Genomic DNA, 22,699 nt, shown 5'->3' with positions numbered 1-22,699 from the left:
CCCCCCCCCCCCCCCCCCCCGCTGCATGCATCTTTAAAGTCATTTTTTAAATTTAATTTTGGGGAACTGTATGCTATTTGTGATGTGAAAATAATGGTTTTTCAAGTTGATATTCACTTAGATTAATTAAAAAGAATAACTTGATGATCCTACTTACTGTTAATTGCAACACACCTGACTTCAGAGAAAATCTTGATGCAGCAAGTTTTATATAACAGATATACCAACAACTTAAAGTAACATCACGTGTGCTTAGTATTCATTCAAGTATTCATGTCCTACGTCACATAGAAACACATACAATCATGCCACCGAGGAGAAGTTAAAACAAATATATGTAACCCTTGGTCCAGACTAATAATCATGAGAGTTGGAAACATCAACAAGGTCTTCAGCTTATCTTATAACCTCCAGACAGCAACCAAGTGTGAAGGACTCTGAGACCTCTCAAAATACCAAACCAAGACAATGCACATGCCATACATATCTGTATGTTGGCTATTTATTTCTACACATTTTGTTTATATAGTTACCAGTAGAGATATGACAGGAGAAGAGAGAGAAATGTAGCAAAGGTTCCAGGCTCAAAGGTGTTCTAACCCCTAAGCAATAGAGGAGCACCATTTCAAAGTTACTTTTACTATTTATTTTGATAACAATTACTTAACAAATGTTAAACGTTTCCTTGTACTTAAACTGTAAAATATTTTTGGCTTTGGTGACCCTGGTGATAGGCTACTATCTAAAAAAAACACTGATCTGATCCAGGGTTAGACTTTGTGCCCAGATAAAAGTTTGTCAGCAAAATACATTGTGTGTATTCTCTAGGTCAAATGATTGCATTCAATGTATTTTCTGAAAACATTCGTAAAACAAAGTTTTTAGTATTTCACATTTAAAATTATGTTAATTTTACATACAAAATTTATGCAATTTTCAACAGACAAAATGTATGTAAGGCTGCTTCTTTGATTGACTTTCTTTCAGTAGGAGTACTTAAAGGAAACTCCGCCGCTCATAAAGGGAAACCCTTAATGAGTTTTCCTGCTTCAGCCAGATTGCTCATTATTGTTGTTGGTTTTGTTCATTGTTAACTTTCTCCGTCGGCCTCTCCCTGCGCCCCAGCACGGTGATGTGTGTGTGTGCTGTGTCTGGAGCCCTGAGCTCGGGGATGCTCCACTGTGACGCTCCTCTGAGCTTTTGTGTCTGGATGACAGGAGAGAAAATTACGAGAGACAAGGCAAAAGATGAAACAAGGAGACAGGAGGATAGAAGAAAAAATATAAAAAAACTAAAAAGAGAGAAGAAATGAGGAGAAAGGAGTGGAGATAAAAGAGGAAACGAGAAGGAGAAGAAACAAGAAGAGGAAAGAAGAGGAGGAGAGAAGTAGAGAGCAGACGAAAGAGGAAAGGAAAGGAAAGAAGGGGACGAAATAAGGGGAAAGAAAAGAAATGAGAAGAGAAGAGAAGAAAACAAAATTAAAAACAAGAGAGGATAGGAAATAAGGGAGAAGAAAACAAGAAGAGAAAGAAGTGGAGCAAGGCAAGAGAGGAGATATGAAGGACAGGACGGAAAAGAGATTGTTAGTTGGACTTGACATTATGAATTTTACATGAGTAGTATTGCCACAGCGTAACAGCTGCTGTGAGCCTTGGCCTTGAGCATGCGACCCACAAATCAACTGACAACTTGTTGCTCCTTGCAGCACAAATTACTCATCAAAGTTATTTATTGAGCTCCATCCAGGTGAAGGCTGCTGTGACACCCGCTGACGCTGAGTTATGCATTATTATAGTGTTAAGGTTTTATAGATGTGCACTCTTTGTGGGCAACAAAATAAAAACAGGACATAGAAGTTTTCCTATTTTCTTAAGAGACACAACTGAGCACCCTGCCACGGCATCAATTCCCGGACTCTACCAAGGTCTACTTCCAGAGAAACTGCTCAAGCCATGGCATCCTCTAATCCCTGAGTGCAAGTGTCCATGAGTATGTGCTTGTAGAGACTCATTCCCCCTGTAAGTGTTTTTATTCAGTCTGAGCCCAAAGAGGATTTGGTAAACAGCATGTACTGCATATCCCCCATGTCAATTAGCTAACATGTTGATGTCAGCATCGTCCGTATAATCTCTCTCTTAATGCACTGTAATAACCCTCCTCCCTTCTACTGCACCTCTTCACACACACACACACACACACACACACACACACACACACACACACACACACACACACACACACAGAAATAGTTCCTGAGGGAGACAGCCACACAACAACATGACAGGATGCTGCATTAGGTCAGCCGCCATAACAACATTACTAGGGGCTGAATGAAGCTCTCCTGGGTTTTGGAAGAGACAACTTTCTGACCCAGCATACGACTGTGCTATGCAAGCACTTAATTTAGTGTTCATCTACGTACCTCAACACCAAGCTTCCTCTCATTGTTGTTTATTCATGTTATTTAACTAATCTTTTCTGGAAAAGACAATAAAACAAGGCAAAAATCAACAACATTCAGAAATATCTGACTCAGTGTTCACACAGAATCACATAAATGAGCAAGGAAAGAAGTTTTAAAATAATTAAAAAAAAACGACAAGACTACAGCAATGCTAGTGTCTCTAAGAGACTACACAGCAGTGCTCTAAGATAAATTATGTTGTCAGAATGCCAATATGCTGAATCCCAACTGCTTAGAGTCTGCTCAGGCTGTGGGCTACAGCATGACATCAAATTCAATGCTAGAAAGAGTGTTGTAATGATTGTCAGAACTAAGGAGGACAAGAAGCTATGCTTTCCCTCTTTTTACTTGTCAGGGCAAGACCTTAACGTGGTTACTAAAGTAAAATACTTGGGCCACATTATCAGGGACGATTTTTGGGATGATGACGATATACAGCGGCAGTGCTGTAAATTATGTGGACAAACAAATGCTCTGGCACGCAAATTTCACATGTGTTCTGAAGAAGTTAAAATATCTCTCAGAGCATACTGTACTGTGTACAGCTCATCTATGGTGCAGCTACAGTAAAGTAAAGATAAACAAGATAAAGGTGGTATACAATGATGCATTTAGAATTTTGATGTAGCGTCCAAGATGGACCAGTGCTAGCCATCTGTGTGTGACCTGTAATGTTCCCACCTTCCACGCTGTGCTGAGGAAGTTTACGTACAGATTTATGTGCCGATTGACCGAGTCAAATAATACAATTTTAATTAGTAAATTAGTACATTTTAATCAATCCTGCACTTAGTGATACCAGATATTCGTCAAAAACCATGGAATCACTGGAACACGCACCTGCACCTGTTTTAATTATTGGGCATTGCAATTTGTAGATTTTTAGGTATGTATGTTTCTTTTGTGACATTTTTGGGGATTAGTTTGTCTATATGTATTTATGTTTGTGTTTGGTCTGAACCCCTTTTGCAATGTGTTGAGTGTACTTTTTTTTTCAAATCTGGACCTTGAGGCTGTAAATAAAGAAATATAATATGCTTGCAATGACAATGCTAACATGCTAATGTTAGTTATAATGTTCACCGTCTACAGAGACAATACACTTTATCCTGAGGGGAACATGAAAATCTCTATCAAATGGCAATTTATCTGATAGTTGTGAGATATTTAACTTACAATGACCGAACGTTGACTTTATGTTGGTGCTAGAAAAAATGTCAGAGGTCCACCAAAGTCATTAATCAGATAAGCGTTTGTTCAAAGTTTTAAGAGAATCCATCAAATAATTGTTGAGATTTTTTCAGTCAGCACACCGAAGTTGTGAACCAAGTGGTGGCAGTTACTGCTTCATTATCCATTCGGTTATCCCAAACAATTTTAGTTTTGCGAATGAGAGATCAGAACAGCACCCTTTCACACAGTCTGTCCACGGCCTCCCTCTGGTTCTGAAGAACACAGCGAGCATCAGGGCCAAGATGGTGGCTAATGATGTGTAGCTCGCCAGGGGACTGAGGCAAGGCTGCCATTGTAGCCGGGGGGACAGTCCGGTCTGGGTGGCCAATGCATCCAAGACAGCTGGTGACACATACCCAGCCTTCCAGAAGAGCTGTCGGTCCGGCCTTTCCTCAAGACGTTTAATAGAGTAGTGGTGCATTGTGCGTGTGTGTGTGTTTGTTTGCTTGTGTGTGCGTATTTGCTAAATCTCTTGACTATGTTTGCTTCTTGAAGTTCAGTTTTGCTAAATTTTGAAGCCCCACCTAGGTCATCTGTTTTATAAAGTAGATAGTGCCATATGTGATCAGCTTGTGTGTTTGTATGTATACGTGTATGTACATGTGTGTGTGTGTGTGGGCACATGCTATGCGTGTGCACGCATGTGACAGGCAGCTCCAGGTGTCTTTTGGAGATCAGTGTTGCCAGCTAGCGCTACCTGTCTCGTCCCTGCTGTTTTAAACTCAATGTTGTTGGTTTTACACATCTGTCTACCAAGCTGTATTCACATGCACACACCAATAAACACAATATACATGCACATAGAAACACAATGTACACACATATAGAAACACATATTTTATTATTTCCCAAACTCTCCTCATTTGTTTAGATGAAAAAATGTGTTAGATATTCCTCAGGGTCATTTTTTAAATATGCGATCAACGTGTGTGCATGTGTGTGTGTTTGTGTGTGTGTGTGTGTGTGTGTGTGTGTGTGTGTGTGTGTGTGTGTGTGTGTGTGTGTCAATTGCACAATCCATTAGAGTGTGTATTTTTTTTGCTTTACAGATTTACTAAGCTAAAACTAGTGTTTTGCCAGTGGCCTTGGTTTACATGTCCCAGTGCGCTTCTGAAAAAAATAAAAAATGAACATTTCTGAAGCAAGAGATGTTGAATAATTCAACCATGTTAAAAAAAATAAACTATCATCCTCCATGAATATGACCTGCAAATCCCCAAAGACAACCCCGCTTTCTCTTTCCTTTGCTTTCTTTCTCTTTACTATTCCTTTACATCAGCCCACACCACTGTCAATAATGGAGGGCGCTTTTTAAAAAAATATCAGGGATTTTGCATGTTTTCGACATTTCTTTCAAAATGAATGCAAACCATCTTCTGAACTGTACTGTTTTTAGGTTAATTACACGTCTTGTAGATAAGTTTTTGTTTAATGTTATCTCATTATATCCTGAGAACATTCATTTATTGGCATTACACAATATTTTATTTATTTAAAACTTCCATTCTATAGCACATACCATTATGAGGCCCAAAAAGTTGTGCACACCCCAGACTGCAAACATTGCTGCTTTTGGTGGTTTGGGCTCAACCCTTTAGGTTAAATGTCAATGCTATAGCATCATATTTTTGACAGGAATGGGCTTTCACCTTTTTGGCGATGGATTATTGAAGACAATTTCCTTTTCCAGTTTGGATGTGCAAGAACTTGACTGGCTTGCACAGAACTCTGACCAAATCCAACAGCTTTTGTGATCAACTGGGGCATCGACTGCAACCTAGACCTTTTCACCCATAATCAGGTGTTACGCACAAAAAATATGGCACAGACTGAAAATCCTTCAACAGATCCAGATGGATCCCGCAGTCAAGAACATTAACTCATTTTTGAACTTCTGAACCCTGTTGATGAGCTCTGTGAGGGAGTGGAGGGAAAGGTACTTTACATCAAACTTTAATGCAGATGGTAAGATGATATAGCCTAATGTTGTAATGCAGCACAGGCTTAACATGAGAAAATGAAATAAAACATAGTTACACAGGGTAGCACAGCACTGTGCAACAGTAGCTGTTAGATAAATAAAATGGCACCCCCTACAGATAACAGGCTTTAATCACAAGTAAACATGAAGTAAAAGTGTGTACTCTTACGATCGTCAGGTGGTCTCAAGGAAGTGCAGTGCAGAAACATCTTCAGGCCAAAATTACAAAAATTTAAAGATCTGGATTAGGATTTTGTTAGTTTTGCATTGCCAGACCTTCCTCCAAAGCCCTGTGGAGGAAGGTACAGCTATCCATACTGCATTCCGCCAAATAGCCTTAGAAAGAAACTTGTTTTGTTGGAACGTGTATATGTTGTAAGTTGTTTTAGTGCAACAGAAAACTGGACTTTGCCTGAAGAGATCTGAGGAGCACCATCCTCATAAATCCACCAGATTTTAAAGTTCCACCCCAAAGAAAGCAGAAAATGGGGGTCATCCGACCGAAAAGAGTGTGGAACAATTACGGAAGTTGAACGTCATGAACATAGACTAGGTTTTTATTGACCAAAGACTGGGAAACGTAAATTGTGCCCACACGCTGTGTGTGAAGAGGTGGATTGAAGAGTCAGTGCTCAAGGTTTTCAGTTAGCTCCAGATGAAATGAGTTATGATGGGATGCCTGGGGAACTAAATCATATACACCAGGCTTGAGCAACAAGCCTTTCCTCACAGTCACCTTCTGTCCTGTGAGACCAGTCAGATGCAGATTGGACACGTGTGTTTGATTTAATAAATCCAGAGGGGATCTGCAGCTACCATCACAGTTCTATGCAAAGGACCTAAATGTATCATATGGCTTGATGTGGCTGCATGAAACAGGGCATCTAAGGTCCTTGGTTTCTATAACATTTTTGCATTGTGAGTCAATTAACTCGAATAACTTGTAGCACAACCATGGTAATTTGGGAAATGAAAACAGCGTTGTTAAAAAATAAAAAGCGTCCCATGATCCATATAAGTGCTGGTAATGTGAAGCTGAAGGTTTTTTTAAATTCCTCATCACATTTCTTTAATTAAAAACAACAACTGATCTTTACATGTAGGAGTTGATATTGAGAGTAGAGCTGGAACCATTACCAACGGGATTTAAATAGGTTGTGATTCATCTTTTAGTTGGAAGACTCGTGACGTTTGTCAGATTATCTGTACAACGCATGGACACTAATCAAAAAGTGTTGGAGCTTTTGTGCATTGTCTGAAGTTTGCAGTAATTGTTTATCTTTGGTATTGGTGATTTGCATAAGCAATCCTGCGTGGGATGTCCCATTTAAATTATGCTTTTTCTTGTTTCAGCGGTCAGATTTGAGGTGCTGTTGCTAAGGTAACCTGCAGTTTAATATAGTGCACCTTGTGCACTTATTTAAGCTGCAGGTTAAACCAATATTGCCCAGAAGTGTATTAGATAAGTCCTAACACACAATATTAACAGGAACCGGGCAGCCAATCAGAAACGTGTGCTCTCTGTTGCCATGCTATGACTCGGACGTGAGAACACATAGTCAAGTGTTCAAAGTAACAACACAGAAAAAGAGGAATTTTTCATTTAATGAGACTCTTAAATATTGAGAGAAATTCTCAGGTAGAATATTTTGGGTACATATCTAAACACGCACTTGTGCTGCATGCACACATTTAGACAAATTATAATACCACACAGGTCTTCTCTGCTGGGAGGTCAGGGAGAGCTCAGGTATGCTAGCTGTGTTTTAATGTACCTGGGGGCCAGGGAGAGCCGGCCTCAAGGCCTCTGGAATGCATCAATATTACAGCACACAGGGCTGGAGATGAGCCAATCAAATATTCATTCATCACTCCTCTCTTTCTTTCTTTTTTATAGCTTGAATCCGCTACACCTTCCCGCTCAGAGTAGATCCTCTGCTTGTGTATTCAGTTATTCAGAGTTCCTCAGGAATAGCTCGGGATGTGTTTAACATAGGACGGGAGCTCCATTTGGGGTCAAGTGCGGAATGAGAAGGTTGGAACCCTGAAGATACAGTATCTGGTTCTGCTGTTGGAGCACACACGTTCAGTGTGTTACATCTTTACTGCCAGAATAACCTGCACATGCACATCTGGCAGCCAACATATTTTTCTTTTAAAAGTAATAATACTGGCCTACCAAAACGACAATGAAAAAACACTCCATTAAGTAATAGTCCAGCATCTAAAATCTCACATAAGTAGAAATGCAGAAGCAATAGCAGCATATACTGTATATAAGGTGATAGGAAGTGAATGCATTTTTTCCCTGCTGCCTCCGCTCCTCTAATGCCAATCTACTTTCTGCACCCTGAGGACCAAGCACTGGACCTGGGGCTGGGGTCACAGAGCCTTCTCGACAGACAGACAGACAGACAGACAGATAGACAGATAGATAGATAGATAGATAGCAGGATAGATAGATATAAAGAAAGGTACATAGACACACACAGCAACAACTACAATGCTGGATCTATACAAAGATCACTGGAAGTCATATTTAAATCACAAGCCAAAACTCATTTGTTTAGAGCCGCTTTTAATGTTGTGTAGTACACATCTTTGTTTCTTCTTCTTTTTTTAAAACTCTGTAATGTGTTTTTGGGTGTTGTAAAAATTAAAATATTACTATTATGATAATTCAATGTATTTCAAGCATCACTATCTCGAAAAGCAGATGTGAGTTCAACTGGACTTTTTTGCATGGAATCTATGGGCTTTTCCAAATGTTTTTTCAGTTAAAGAAAGACAGTAAAGATTTTATCAAACTCTCAGTGATTACCCGTTTGTTTCAGTATGCAAAAACTACGATTATCATAGAAACCTGTTTTATACACATCCTTTCGAACTTGGTAAATAGTTGCCATCGGTCCGAACAGCAATGTTACAGTAACATTGGTCACTGTATCCATCACAATTGTCACATCAGAACAAAACTAGTAATATTATTGATTTTGCTCTCATGTGTCTAATAAATGTTCACAAAACAAATTACGTTAGGCTGCTTTGACTTGTGAGGAGTAGGAGATATTAGATAAGCAAATAAAAGCAAAACGGAACAACAACTTTGATTCCTAAGTGCACGTTAAGAGAGGGCAATGGAGTGATAAGAAGTTTAAAAAAGTGTCCGCATAACATGTTTCCTGTTAAATGTTCCAGTTGGTTGAAAGATGGTTGAAAACTAAATGTTAAACTGGTTTAGTGTCCGTCAGGCAGTTGAAATGTTCAATCCTAGTTAGACCAAAACACTACAATACTCTCCATGTTTTTGGCATTTGATGATAATTCTAATTCTATATTTAAAAACAAGACAGATCAGATTTGTGTACCCACTTTATCATTGGTGTTTTCTTTATATAGTCATTGTCCCACGATGAATGATAAAGTACATTTCACTCTGACACCATCTTCTGGTGACATAATGGCATGGCAGCCTTCCCTGCTGTTGAGAATTCACCCTGTCACAGAGGTTAGTGAAAATGAAAGTAGATTTAGACATTTCTAGACAGAGCTGAGAGACGCCATTACAGGGTGTGAGAGTAACGCTGGGAAAAACACGTTTGCAGTTTATTAAAGTGGAGAAGTGAAGAGAGTAGTTGGTGAGTCCACCACCTATTGAACAATAACTTTCTTATCAAATGGCTGAGAAAGCTGCTCTTCTTGAAAGTTTCCTGAACTGCCATGTGTGTTCAGAGACTTTCACAGATCCTGTGTCTCTGGGGTGCAACCACAGATTCTGTTCAAGCTGCCTACAGAAGTTCTGGGAACAAGTTAAAAACAAGAACTGCCCCATTTGTAAGAGAAGATCCTCAAAAGAAGACCCGACAGTGGATTTTGCACTGAAGGAACTGGCTGATTCCTTTGCTGGGAGACAAAAAGCTGGATCTTTAGAAAAAGGAGATATGAAGGTGAAAGGGGTGTGTAGAAAACATCAAGAAGATCCTAAATTGTTCTGTGAGGATGAAGATAGAGCTGTGTGTCCTGTCTGTGAGTTTTCTCTCCACCAGGGTCACAGGGTGGTTCCTATAGAAAAAGCAGTCAGTGACCTGAAGGAGCAGATGAAATCTGACTTAAAGTCTCTACAGGACAAGAGGGACAAATACAAGAAAGTGGAGAATACATACAATGAAGTAATTCAACACTCCAAGAAGCAGCTGTCGTCCACAGAGAGGCAGATCAGAGCAGAGTTCAACAAGTTGCACCAGTTCCTGAAAGAGGAAGAGGAGTCCAGATTGGCTGCTCTGAGGGAGGAAGAGGAGCAGAAGGGGAAGACTATCAGCAGAGAGATGAAGATGATCCAGGAGCAGATCTCCTCTCTGTCAGACAGTATCTCTGCTGTTGAAGAAGAGCTGCAGAAACACAGCGTGCCATTCCTCGTGCCAAAACATTGCTCTCACACAGCTGAGGTTGAAAAACTGCGTGGCTTCCCGGATCCAGATTCCTCTTCCCCCTCACCTGGGATTCCCTATCTAATCTCCAATTAGCACCCACACACAGGTGTGCAGGTGACGTTACAGACAAACCATTCACGCCGACCTCACACACACAATACACACATAACAACCGCATATGTCCAAAGTGGCCATTTCACAAAGGTTGTTCAGCTTTACCCTTCTAAAACTTCACTGCATCATTATAATCTCATATAAAAACAAACAAATTGTAACAGTGTGTTGATGCTCAAGTCTGTTATAGAAGGCCGCCTCACTGAAGAGAGGGAGTAAAAAGGGTTGTATACACAGAAATGTATTGATGGGGCTCTAAAATGATTTGCACTGAAGGGAATTTAAGATTTTACTAAAGATCTGTTTTTTGAACAAGTAGAGTCAGTCAGCAGGATGCTTGATTGTGTTTTTGCCTCCAACGTCGCCTTCCAGGCAGCTCACCCTAGACCTTAACCCTAAACGTAACCACTGCTGCTTGGAAAGAGATGTTGGGGGCAAAAAACACCAAACACCCAGCGTGACTGTAATCCTAACACAATGTATGAAGGGTGAGGAGATGAATAAGCATTTTCAAAAATGCAACATTGTTTAAGAAATGTTTTAACTTTTATATTTGATAAATTCTACTTAATGTTGTTTTCAAGGACTAATCAAGGTTCTAATCTAAAGACTGAACAATTCAACAGGCTGAATTGCACTATATCAGTTTCCCACCTTTTTTATTTTTTAACCAATAGGTGAAATGGGATCTACAAAGATAGGAAAGTAGAATATCTTATGCTGTAAACTGTTTTAGTATTGTGTTATTGTGATTTTAGCTTCTAAAATAAAATCCCAGGAGGATGCATTAAAACTCCCCTGGAAAAAACTTTTACATCAATTTATTTATATTTGTGTAGCAGTTACTCTTCCTGGGGTTCAGACAAAACACAAAAACAACAATGGCATAGTACGTATGTTGCACAACAGTCAGTGAAAGGCGTGTCATTGACACAAAATCGCTGTACAAAGTTCAGATCGGCTGCCAACCCAAAGACGAGCTGCACGGACTGGGAATCTAATGTATTACACCTTTCCACTGTAAGTACAAAATTTATTATTGTCAATGCTGTTGCTCAACTTTATTAACAGCAGAGTGTGAAAAGCTAAACATAAGTATTTATATTTGTCCTTTGGCCTTTCACACTGCAGGTATTCTAGCATGTACAGAAGCCCAAACTTATGTTTCACTGATTTGTCCCTCTGCAGAGGAAATACAAGTGTTGTTGAGATACATGTACTGTACATATATGAGTGGACTCCTTTCACACCAGGGTAATGGAGGCAATATATTTTATCTTATAAAGATAAAATATTTGTACGCTCATTTGTATGCTAGTATGAAGGCATGTGTATCTTCTCTTGTATGCTCTATCTGACTGTTTTAACAATGAACTTTAAGCTCTTTTGGATCAGAAGACTTCCATAAAGAAAGGGAGAAAATCTACAGTAAACATTAAAACCCCTTCTGATCAACGTTCATTTAAAGTCATCCTGTTACCATTTTACTTCTTCCCTGTTTTTATGATTTCAGTTTTCCTTCAGAGATGAACAGGTTGAGACTTGTAACACTGGTTGCACTACTTTGCTTTCTTCCATCTGCTAATGGAGGGAAAGTCCTTGTTTTCCCTGTGGAGGGAAGCCACTGGGTCAACATGAAGGTCCTCATCCAGGAGCTCCATTCCAGAGGTCACCACATCACAGTAATCCGGCCAAAAACCAGCATGTTCATCAGGGCAGAGTCCCTTCACTACCAGTCAGTTAGCCTAGACTGGAAGGAATTTGATGCAAACTTCATGAATTATTACACAACAAGAATGCTGCATCTCCGTCGGGAGTTCCAAAATTCAACTGCAGCGTATTTCAAAGCTGGAGAGGAGTTGATGACGATGATGCATCAGGCTCACAAAACTGTGGTTAACCAAATGCAAGAGATGTTTGAGGATGCTAAACTGATGCAATTATTCCAAGAAGCCAAATATGATGTTGTTCTGACTGACCCCTGCTTTGGTGGAGGGGTACTTCTGGCTCACCGGTTGGGTCTGCCTCTGGTCTTTAACGTACGATGGACCATCATGGAAGATGGACATCACACAATTGCCCCATCACCGCTCTCATATGTTCCCATGCCAGGCCTTAAATTGACTGATAAGATGAATTTTTGGCAAAGGGTGTTAAATGTTTTATTTTCCTTAATGGTACGTAATTACCACATGACAATCAAAGAATCTTATTACACACCATTTGTCCACCGACACTTTGGTCCTGACGTCCACTATGATGAGCTTGTTCAGGCGGCAGATGTTTGGTTGATGAGAACCGACTTTACCTTTGAGTTCCCTCGTCCCACCATGCCCAACGTTGTCTACATGGGCGGGTTTCAGTGTAAACCCTCCAAGCCTCTTCCTCAACATCTGGAAGACTTTGTCCAGAGCTCTGCAGAGCATGGAGTCATTATTATGAGCTTGGGGACATTGGTGGGGACTCTTCCTGAGGATATAGCAGAACATGTGGCTGCAACTTTCGCCCAATTACCTCAGAAAGTCATCTGGAGGCATACTGGGAAGAGACCATCCACCCTGGGCAACAACACTTTGCTGCTGGATTGGCTGCCCCAAAATGACCTCTTAGGACACCCAAAGACCAGAGTGTTTGTGGCCCACGGAGGCACCAACGGACTTCAAGAGGCCATCTACCACGGCGTTCCCATCGTTGGACTTCCTCTGATGTTTGATCAGGATGATAACTTGTTCAGGATGTGTGTGCGGGGCATTGTAAATGTGCTGGAAATTAGCACACTGAATAAAGACAACTTCCTGGAGGCGGTGAAGGCGGTGCTTTATGAGCCGTCCTACAGGGAGAACGTGCAGAAGCTCTCCAGACTGCACAGAGACCAGCCCATGAAGCCTCTGGACCGAGCCATGTTCTGGATCGAGTTTGTCATGAGACACAAGGGTGCTGCACACTTAAGGACTAACTCTTATAAAATGTCCTGGATTCAGTACCACTCCATTGATGTTATCGCACTGTTGTTAGTTTTGGTTATGATGATGACACTGATATCCATTTTAACAGTTAAATGTTTGTGGTGTAAAGTGTTTGGTGGGAGGAAAGCAAAATTGGACTAATACAAGTACTTATGTTTCTCTGCATGTACTTCTGTTATGTTTTTTTTTACAGTAAAGTACATTTTTTCTCCAACACCATCAGAAAAGGAAAAAACGGGAGAAGCAGAGATGGAATACCGAAAATGAAAGTTGCACAAAATGAAACATGTTTAAATTAAGTTTACATATTTATTTTGAACAACTGAGGTTTGATGATGATGATTCAGCAGCACAGAATAAATGTTGCCCTCTTACGGTGAGAGCTGAAAAGACTCACGTTCAAGCCATAATTTAATCTGAAAATTGTCTTTGAGATGATTCGACTAAATTAAAGCAACAACAACATCAAGAGCCACAGCGGTGACACCCTGGAGTGGACATACGGTGTATTTGTCCGTCTTTTGCTTTTTTTGTATTGTGCTATGGACCCTTTTGTTTTGTGTCCTAAATAACGCATAAAGAAAGAAAGAAAGAAAGAAAGAAAGCACTGTCTGACAAACAGAATGGGATTTCGAATTATCGAATCGAATTATTCGAATTATATGTATTGAAAGCAGAATCTATCAGAAACTGCTAAGAGTTTCTATTTATCAACCTATGTAGCAAACAATAATAAGCATATCAATATGTGGTAGAAATAAAAAATAAAAAGTGATGTTCAGAATGAGCAGGCTGTGGACTTAATCTCCATTTTGTGGCATTTGTGGGAAGTAAAATGTGTCCATGCAATCACCTACTGTTTACATACTTTACATTTAATAATGTTTATGACATCATGAACAATGGGGAAATTCTGTTGTTAAAGCAGCAGTTTTACACAGTAAAAAGAAACCAACAAACAAGCAAACAAACAAAGGCAAACAACATATAATGTGCAAAACGTATGGAATGAATGTAAAGTGGCATTAAAGAAAAGGTATGGTAAAGTAAAGTGAGGTGGCCCTAAGAAAAAATGTTGCAATGTCAGTAAGTTAGTGATGTGAAATTAAAATAAATCATATGTAATTGAATAATATACCAAAAGTAAGTAACCATATTATAGATGATATTGAAGTGTAACCGTAATATAAATAATATTGAAAAAGTGAGTACTCGTAGTGGAAAAATATAAATACAAATAATAACTGGAGGACTAAAAAAAACGAGACAAGACAAGATTTTTCTTGTATTTTGCTTGGCTACTGATGATGTAAAATACATTTTTACTGTACTGAATGAAGACACCATGTGCATAATAGGGGGCAAGAAACGTTTAAGACGTTTAAGAAACAAAACTTTAGTGAACATGTTAATTCCCTCAGTAGCCTACAGCCTCTCTTCAGTGAGGCTGGCTAACAACACACTGTTACAACTTCTAATTACAATATCAACAACATCTTCAATGCTACTGCTTGATTGTTTTACATGAAATTATTAATGATAAGGTGTAAGAGGGTAAAGTTCAACCATCTTTTAGTGATTTATGTCTGTTTCTAATTTTTAGAATACAGACACACACACAGAATATGTTTATTTATTTTTATTTATAAAGGCTCCCTTAATTAGTTAATTAGTCATGTGACTTTACAAAAGAAAATATTTCGATGAAGACCTTATTCTGAAAAGCTAAAATGAAGTCACAGCGGAGAGACCATAGACCGTTAATATAAATATATATCAATATATATACGGTCTATGGGAGAGACGTGGAGTAGCCGGAAGTAGCCGGAAGTAGATAATCAACAACAACCTATGCTTCTTTGTAGCTGCTAACTGAAGATAGAAGTATTTTATGCAGATACATATGTTTTTTCAGCGTGCTCGTTTTGGAGTAACGTTAGTCAGTTCGCTGTATATACGGAATTTTACAACCAACCATGCCAACAATTAAAGTTAGCTAATCAATGCAACGTTTTATAGTTAGCTAGCTAAATTAACTAAAAACAGAAAATGGTACCACACTAGCTACTTGCTAACTTACGTACATTTGGTAGCGTTAGGCGTGCATATAACTACAACGGTTCAGTTATATCTGGCCATCCCCTACTGTAAGTATAAACGTTATTTTGAGTAGGCTAAATACGCACGTTATTTAACGTTACGTTACCATTTATAAATGATTATGACAAGGTTAACCCAAACTACTAAAATCCGACATGTAGGTTAGTTAGTATCACGAACACCAACGTTAACCCTTGATCTTCTTCAGTCACTTAAACTGTTAGGTGACTAAATCAGGCTGCCCAAAATATGTATAGTGGCTAACAATGTTATTTGTCTAAGTTTAGATTGAGCAGCTAAAGGGACATTTTGCTGTTGAATTGTTTAAATGTAAATATATGTTAAATTGCGTTACTTTACTTATACTTATTTAGTTTGCCTTACTCTACTATATTCGCTTATATCGTTGTAATATACTATAAAGTATGATCTATAATACCACTGCACCTTATACTGTCGGTCCCTTACTTTATCATAATGTCATAATTATATATTACATTATGCTATCTTAATTATTAAGTTACACTGACTCTTGCAAGATAATCTATCAGTATCAATATAAAGTATACATTCTGTTCTCCACTAAATAGAGCAACAGAACCCCCTCTAAAATGAAATTCCACATCTCCAGAGGCTATCCTTTTAATAAATTCAAATGATCAAACAGTGAAAGCTAAGTTATTGATGTGACCCTGGTGATAAAGTAATCATGTGGTTTTGCTCTGCTAGGCCCCGTTTCTAAGGAAATAAAAGACTCTCAAGCAGGAAAGTGATGGTAATGGAGAATGATGGATGACCTGACATCAAATAATAGCCACATACCCTGTCAGTCATGGGCGGGCCAGAATGGCTGGTCCACTGCTTCAACTCAAGGACCCCACCTCAACCCTCTGCCCAGCTCTCAGCGTTTCAGCCTCAGGTCTTCTTCTAGACAGAGACCCTCCTACGACCACCTGCAGGCGTCCAATCAGAGCTGTATGAGCGACCTCGGCACCATATCATCCAGAAACGACCCTCATCACTCTGCTCTGTACAAAGACTCTCAGATTTGCAACAGTCCGTCCCCCAACACACAGTTTGCCATCCCGAGTGCCTCTCACATTATTTCCTTCGCCCAGCAAAGTCCTCACACGTCATCAATGCTGCTGAATGCAAACCAAGAAAAACATACATCCGCACCATCTCTTCACCAAACAAACCAAGCTCCACATCCTTGTAGCCCCCAAAATCTACAACTTCCCTTGCCACACGACTCTTACAAAGCGCCATTTCAACCTCCAGTAACCAATAGACTGCAAAGTCGGCCCATTAGCCAGCGTTCATGTGGACAACTTGTAAATGCATCTCAAGCTACTTTTGAAGGCGCGTATGTGGAGTTTGCTCGTGTTGCTGGGCGCACTCACAGCCATGCCTCATCCCCCCCTGAGGAGCAGCATCAGTGGAAACCTTCATCACACTCCAGCAGTAAGCTTTTTTACCTTTGTGTTTGTTCTGTATTGGAAAATGAACAGCCTCTCTTCTCTCTGTGAAAGAAATTCACAATTAGGTTCAGTTGCTTAGAAGATTTAAACCATTGGCCAACACAATGCAACGTATCTGAGTTACAAATTGTTTGTGGTGATTGATTAAAAGTTGTAATGCAATATGAATAGCTTTATGTCAAGCAAGAGTGTTAGAGAAACAGCAACACCTCATCCCTCAAAAAAGAGAGAGACAATTTAAATGTACTACAGATTAGTCACATGTTGGAACAAGTGGTGCAGTTCAGATCACAGTACTGTGGGAGGAATTCTCCAACTTCCTATCACATTGTCTACTTTACCTGTCCTTTTCCTCAGGAGCTGTGAACAAGTCTGTCCCTGATGCAGCCTCTCATCCTAACAAAGAGCCCCTGAAAGAGGGCGACATTAGTCCCCAGGTGAGACAATTAACAACACAGAAACGTATTGCAGAAGAAAGTTTTGCTGTTTGGTGGTCTTTTATTTGTACATACAATCAAAAATACAACAAAGGTGTTTGATGACATCCAGCGGTGCCTACAGAAGTTGATAGTAAACATGAGTGTACTAAGTGAATGTTTCCCATTAGCTACATGCTGTCCTGTGGACCCAATAACTCTTTCCCCAAAGAGTTATAATAGGGGTTTTACAAGAGGCCATTGCCTTTTGATTGTACCTTTTTAACTCTTTCATTTTGATCTTCTTTAAGGCCGACAATGAGAAACGTTTGGAGCTTTTACATCAGCGCGCCCACCTACTTCAACAATTGGCAGAGTTGGATGCACTTGTAAGTGTTTTAAGGCAATTTTTAAATTCAATACTATTTATTCTTCTTTTTAATGTACATTTCTTAAACTCTATTCCTAAACACTATTTTTTTATTTCACTTTGTCCCCCAATGAAGCTGGAATCAACACCTCCAGAGGACAGCAGTAAAGGGCAGTCTCCACACACAGCTGCTCAGGTAGGTTGCATGTTTTAGAGGCTGTGCATCTTTATGAAATGATCTCTTTCATAACCCTTTGGTTTTAGATGCATGACAAAAATATAATTGCACGTATATTGTTTTCACGTTTAGTCTCAATCAGTGGATCATTCATCTCGATGTGAAGAAACTACGACAAGTGATGCACATCAGTCGGCAGCAAAGTCAAAGGTAGCTCCACATCAAATGATTGGCAATGCATGCACGAATGCTCCTTTAGTTTGTCAAGTAAAGGCTAATATGAAATGATGGTCAAGGTACAACTGATGCACAACTGTTAGAAGTTTTTCATAGATTCTTTTTGTGTTATTTTCCTGTTGTATTTTCGGTCACAGTCGCATCCCCCATCACCTGCCTCTTGTGATGAACAAAGTGAGACCTGTGACACACCAGAAGATCCCGTGTCAGCGGCAGAATCAGAGGTAGTTACCTGTTTATTAATGTTTTTAATGTTTTTTTTGGAGAACGTGAAAGCCTCCAGTTATGATGTAGATTTGAGCAGAGCAAGGACATTTTGGGAATGCTGACAATTTCAAGGTTAGTCACGTAAACATTGAACTTCCAAACGTGGTTTCAAGTTCCATAGCGTCAGAGCAGTTTTATTCTATAAGTCAAAGAATACTAAGTAATACTTGTGATTTTGAACTCCATCAAATGCCTGAATACAAACTTAGCAACCATTACTAAATAAAAAATGTTGAAGTCAAACAGAGAGGAATTGTACATCTTTTTAAAACGATCTCTTTCTCAAATTAGGTGTGGTGGTGTTTAGTTTAGAAATATAAAATATTAGATTCAAATACTCACTCACTAGGATTAAATTAGCTGCAACCACAGATTGTTCGGGACCTTATTTCTACCTTAAATATTTTTTTTCCTTTTAGAAAATAGAAAATTCCTCAGTCAACTCAGAGGATGACGGTGATCCTGATTACTTGCCCGCCAGAGATGGTGACGTCTCGGATGTCCCTGATGGGGGCTCTTCAGATGAATCCAGTCACAGCAGACCCTCGACTCCTACTGATGAAAAGCCTTCTCTGCCTGGGAAAAAAAGGGCTAAATCAGCAAGTTTTTTGTTTAAGGACAACGGAGCCAGTCCTCCAAAACAGATACGTGTAATTAACTGGAAGAAGTCTTCCGAAACTGTAGTGTTGCCCATTTCAGGTTCTAAGGCACAGCGTGTTTACGACAGGAGGAACTATTGTTTGTTTTGCTCTAAGCCAGTATCTAAAATGTCGCGGCATCTCGAGAGTATCCACAGTGACAAAGCAGAGGTTGCAGCTGCATTCCAGTACCCCAAACATTCCAGAGAAAGACAAAAGATATGGAACAAATTAACAAATCAAGGAAACTTTGCACATAATAAAGATGTCTTGAAAACAGGGAAGGGAACACTTGCTGTCCGGAAAAGGCCGAACACAACTCAAAAAGCCAGAGACTTTGTTCATTGTCTTTATTGTCAAGGTCTTTTTCTAAAGACAGCCTTGCACAGACACATTAAGTTTTGCCCAGAGAGAGATAAGAAGGAAAATGAATTGGTGACCAGAAGAAAGAGTTTTGCATTTCACTGTGTGCTTGAAACCTATGGAGAACTTGGCGTAAGTGATGGTTTTAAGGAGGTTCTGTCAAACATGGCATACGATGATGTGACACAAGCTATCATGGAGGACGAGGTTATTTTGCAGTTTGGCGAGCTCCTCTTTAACAAGCACGGATCTGATCCGAAGAAACATGATTATATAAGACAAAATCTTCGGCAAATAGCAAGACTTGTCCTCGAAGCTCGAAAAATAACCCCTTTGGAGAAACTACAGGACTTCTTTCTCCCGTCGAGCTTCCCACATGTGGTGTCTGCAGTGAATGTTGTGGCAGGCTACGATCCAGAAAACAAAACACACAGCATTCCTTCACTTGCCATCAAACTTGGCTACTCCCTACAGAAGACCTGTAGTATTGTTGAGGCTAACGCGCTGAAATGTGGCAATGCAAGTCTGGTAGAGTCCGCACAAAACTTCCTCTCTGTGTACCAGAAAGAATGGAACAAGCTGATTTCCGCAGGTGCATTAAAAACACTCAGGGACATAAAATTGAACACAAAGAAGAAGGTGCCATTTGCTCAAGATGTAAAGGTATTGAATTTCCACATGGAGAATGTTCATTCTCTTGCTGAAAAAAAACTCAGAGACAGCAATTCTGCAGAAAACTATGCTGCTCTGGCAAGGGTAATACTTTCTCGGATTATACTTTTTAATAGGAGAAAAGCCGGAGAGGTATCGTCGGTGCAACTAAAGGCTTTCATGTCCCGGGAAAAGTCAAACTCGCATGATGCCGTGGACCCCTCCGCCTCAAGTTTGGAAAAAAAAATGTGCAGGTTCTTCACAAGAGTTGACATACGAGGGCAATGTGGAAGAATGCTCCCTGTTTTACTGAAACCGTCATTCGTGTCAGCTTTAGATCTTCTTGTACAGCTCCGCGAGACGTGTGGAGTCCCCAGTAAGAATCCTTTCCTGTTTGGCCGTCCACGTTCACCGTCTGCCTACAATGGGGCCGCTTGCATACGCACATACGTCAAAGCATGTGGAGCTAAAGACCCTGAAGTCCTGACAGTTGCAAGGATCCAGAAGCATTACACAACAATGCTACAGATGATTAACCTGGATAAAAATGAGGCCATCCAAATTTTAGGCCCTAACAATAAAGTTCAAAGCCTCCGAGAGGACAGCGGCATGCAGCTGGATGATGTGGAAACGGACTCTGATGGTAAGAGGTTTTTTTTCTTTATTTCTTTTTTTTTTAAATGATTTCCAATTGTAAAAGCCAAACTACCAAAGTGAAGTGTTACACAGTTTTATGCAGGATTAAATGAGGTTTAGATTGGATAGGTTGGTCAGTCTGTGGTAAGCTGTTGTGTGAAAAGCCTGAAATGTTAGCTGTACACGACAAAGAAAAGATTAAGCTCAGTATTTGGATAACCAGCGACACAGTTTTATATATTTATTTTATTTATTTCTGCTATGGATGAACAGATCATCATGAACAAACACGTGGAGCAGCAACACGCGCCAACATGACTGCGCCACAAAAATCTCTCAAGTCGAGCAAAAAAGGTAGTAATGTTGATCACATCCTCAGTCTGTGCACTTGTTTTTTTTTTTTATTGTGGGACACTATACCTAAAATTCTTTAATCACAAAACGATCTCTGTGAGTGCTTATTTATTGTCCACCTCATTGTCCACACTTAAATTTAATGTCAGAACATGAAAAAAAGAAAATATGGGCAGTGAGGATTTGGAGTCTTTGACAACAAATGAGTACTAAGAGTCCCTGTGATGACTGAAATCTGTCTAGTTGGGATTTTAAGGATTCTTTAGTGTTCTAGGGTTATTAAATAATTGCAGAACTTCACTCATTTCTCTTTTTGCACGTAGGCTCCCAAAATAATGGAAATGGAAAACAGAAATGGGAGGAAGCAGAGATTCTTGCTGTTGAAAGACACATGATGGCATTAATTAAAGGACACAAGGTGCCTCAGAAGAGCGACTGCATTCAGTGTCTTGAGGCTGAGCCAGAAGCACTGAGGACCCGTTCATGGAAAGGTGTAAAGGACTACGTCAGAAACAGGATCACTGCCCTAAAAAGACAAAGCGGAACTTCCAAAAGTACCTAGATACTGCAGTAGCAGATTTAAATTGAGTTATTGGCCAAAACAAATGAATGTTGATCATAGCGCCCCCTAATGGCCAATCTTCGCCAAATTTGGTACAAGGTATCGCAGAGGCACCCTGAATAATAATTAAGTGGAACCACAGCAGAGGTCTTTATAAATGGGATATTTTTTGTTAATCTTCACCTTTCTCTGTTACTCTTTGTCATTCAGTCAGTCAGTCTCCATCTAGTTTATATTGACGACTTTTTTTCCGGATTGTTCCGTTGCCGCCAGAGGGTCCATGTTTTCAGGCGGTTGCCCTTCACCTTCTGCTTTCTTGTGTTGGCCTTCTAAGCTCTCATTCTCATCACGCTCACAACAGCCATTTTAATTCCACATGGCGCCTTCCTACGTGCACATTCCACCAAAACAAGTTCCTTCTCTAGGCTATTTTGCAGAGGCATTGTACCTGCGTCCAGAGCTTAGTGCCAGTTAAGACGATTGTGATTGCAATTGGTTTAAAGAATTGTCAGTTAACCAGAATTCCAGAATGATGTGTGGACTAGCCAGACTCTCCTCCGCAGCACTGTGGAGGAAGGTCTGGCAATGCGAGACTAATCTCCATCTATGTCTCTTATGCAACATAGTGAGCGTTTGCATCCATCAGGGTGCCCAAGAATAAATGGCTAATTCATCTTTTTTTTATTATTGCAGATGATTTTCCTTCTTTCACTGAGGTGTTTTTATACATTTTATTAGACAGAGACGGCTCATGCATACTGTCAAATAATGTGTCTAATTAGTTGATGATAATTAGTTGATAGTTGATGTTTTCTGAGCTTTAAATTAACTTCTGTGACCACGTTATCTGATCATGTATTTTTTTCTCCTTGGTATACTGTATCTTGTTGAACTTTGTAAAAGTCCTTGAAAACAATAAAGGGCCAAGAATACTATTGTAGCAATTTATGATTGAACAAAAACAGAGTAAATTGTATTGCACTAAATAATAAAATAATGGAAACACGTTTTTTCATTGGTTTGTGCCACCCGGTCAGGCCAAATCGTTGTATGTATTAATAGCAATCTTATAGGCAGTGGTAGAAGAAGTAGTCCTACAAGTATTAGCAAAACTTTACAGCATTTATTTATGTTGCATGCCAACTCATTGACTTTAAAAATAACTGTACCATATCAAAGTGAAGTATGTTGGTTAATTAGGTAGTAACTGTTAACAGTGTATTTTTTAATGAAATCAGGTTTTCTGGGGTAAATCTTA

The 22,699-nt window shown here is 39.6% G+C and overlaps 3 protein-coding genes across 4 annotated transcripts in view; all 3 read left to right on the top strand.

Moving 5' to 3' along the window:
• The window catches only part of LOC117944570 (UDP-glucuronosyltransferase 2A3-like), a 16,007-nt gene extending 2,247 nt beyond the window's left edge, over positions 1-13,760 (top strand). Inside the window, exons 1-2 of one of the 2 annotated variants that reach the window (XM_034871518.1) lie at positions 11,118-11,242; positions 11,736-13,760. In XM_034871518.1, the coding sequence (XP_034727409.1) occupies positions 11,223-11,242; positions 11,736-13,329 (1,614 nt within the window). In that variant the 5' untranslated portion in view covers positions 11,118-11,222 and the 3' untranslated portion in view covers positions 13,330-13,760. Of the gene's footprint in view, positions 1-11,117; positions 11,243-11,735 lie in introns of those variants that run through there. The other variant, XM_034871519.1, reaches the window with a different exon arrangement.
• LOC117945047 (tripartite motif-containing protein 35-like) lies at positions 9,168-10,201 on the top strand. The gene has a single exon (XM_034872288.1). The coding sequence runs from the start codon at positions 9,356-9,358 to the stop codon at positions 10,199-10,201; it is 846 nt and encodes a 281-aa protein (XP_034728179.1). The 5' UTR covers positions 9,168-9,355.
• Positions 13,761-15,038: 1,278 nt separating the features above from the next.
• On the top strand, positions 15,039-22,119 carry LOC117944559. Its single transcript, XM_034871450.1, has 10 exons — positions 15,039-15,335; positions 16,018-16,752; positions 17,127-17,206; positions 17,497-17,574; positions 17,692-17,751; positions 17,866-17,943; positions 18,102-18,194; positions 18,657-20,532; positions 20,799-20,879; positions 21,203-22,119. Exons 2-10 carry the CDS (start codon positions 16,074-16,076, stop codon positions 21,439-21,441), a joined length of 3,264 nt encoding a protein of 1,087 aa, XP_034727341.1. The 5' UTR covers positions 15,039-15,335; positions 16,018-16,073; the 3' UTR covers positions 21,442-22,119.
• The last annotated feature ends 580 nt before the right edge of the window (positions 22,120-22,699 follow it).

Source organism: Etheostoma cragini, chromosome 5 (assembly GCF_013103735.1).
Source record: "Etheostoma cragini isolate CJK2018 chromosome 5, CSU_Ecrag_1.0, whole genome shotgun sequence".
NCBI lineage: Eukaryota > Metazoa > Chordata > Actinopteri > Perciformes > Percidae > Etheostoma > Etheostoma cragini.
Note: the sequence above shows the minus strand (reverse complement) of the source record. Positions and strands in the feature narration are given on the sequence as shown.

Coding starts and splice junctions, on each gene's coding strand:
- LOC117945047 (XM_034872288.1), top strand. CDS start 9,356: ATGGCTGAGAAAGCTGCTCTTCTTGAAAGTTTCCTGAACTGCCATGTG.
- LOC117944559 (XM_034871450.1), top strand. CDS start 16,074: ATGATGGATGACCTGACATCAAATAATAGCCACATACCCTGTCAGTCA. Junction 16,753..17,126: donor ACCTTCATCACACTCCAGCA/GTAAGCTTTTTT, acceptor CCTTTTCCTCAG/GAGCTGTGAACAAGTCTGTC. Junction 20,880..21,202: donor TCTCAAGTCGAGCAAAAAAG/GTAGTAATGTTG, acceptor TTTTGCACGTAG/GCTCCCAAAATAATGGAAAT.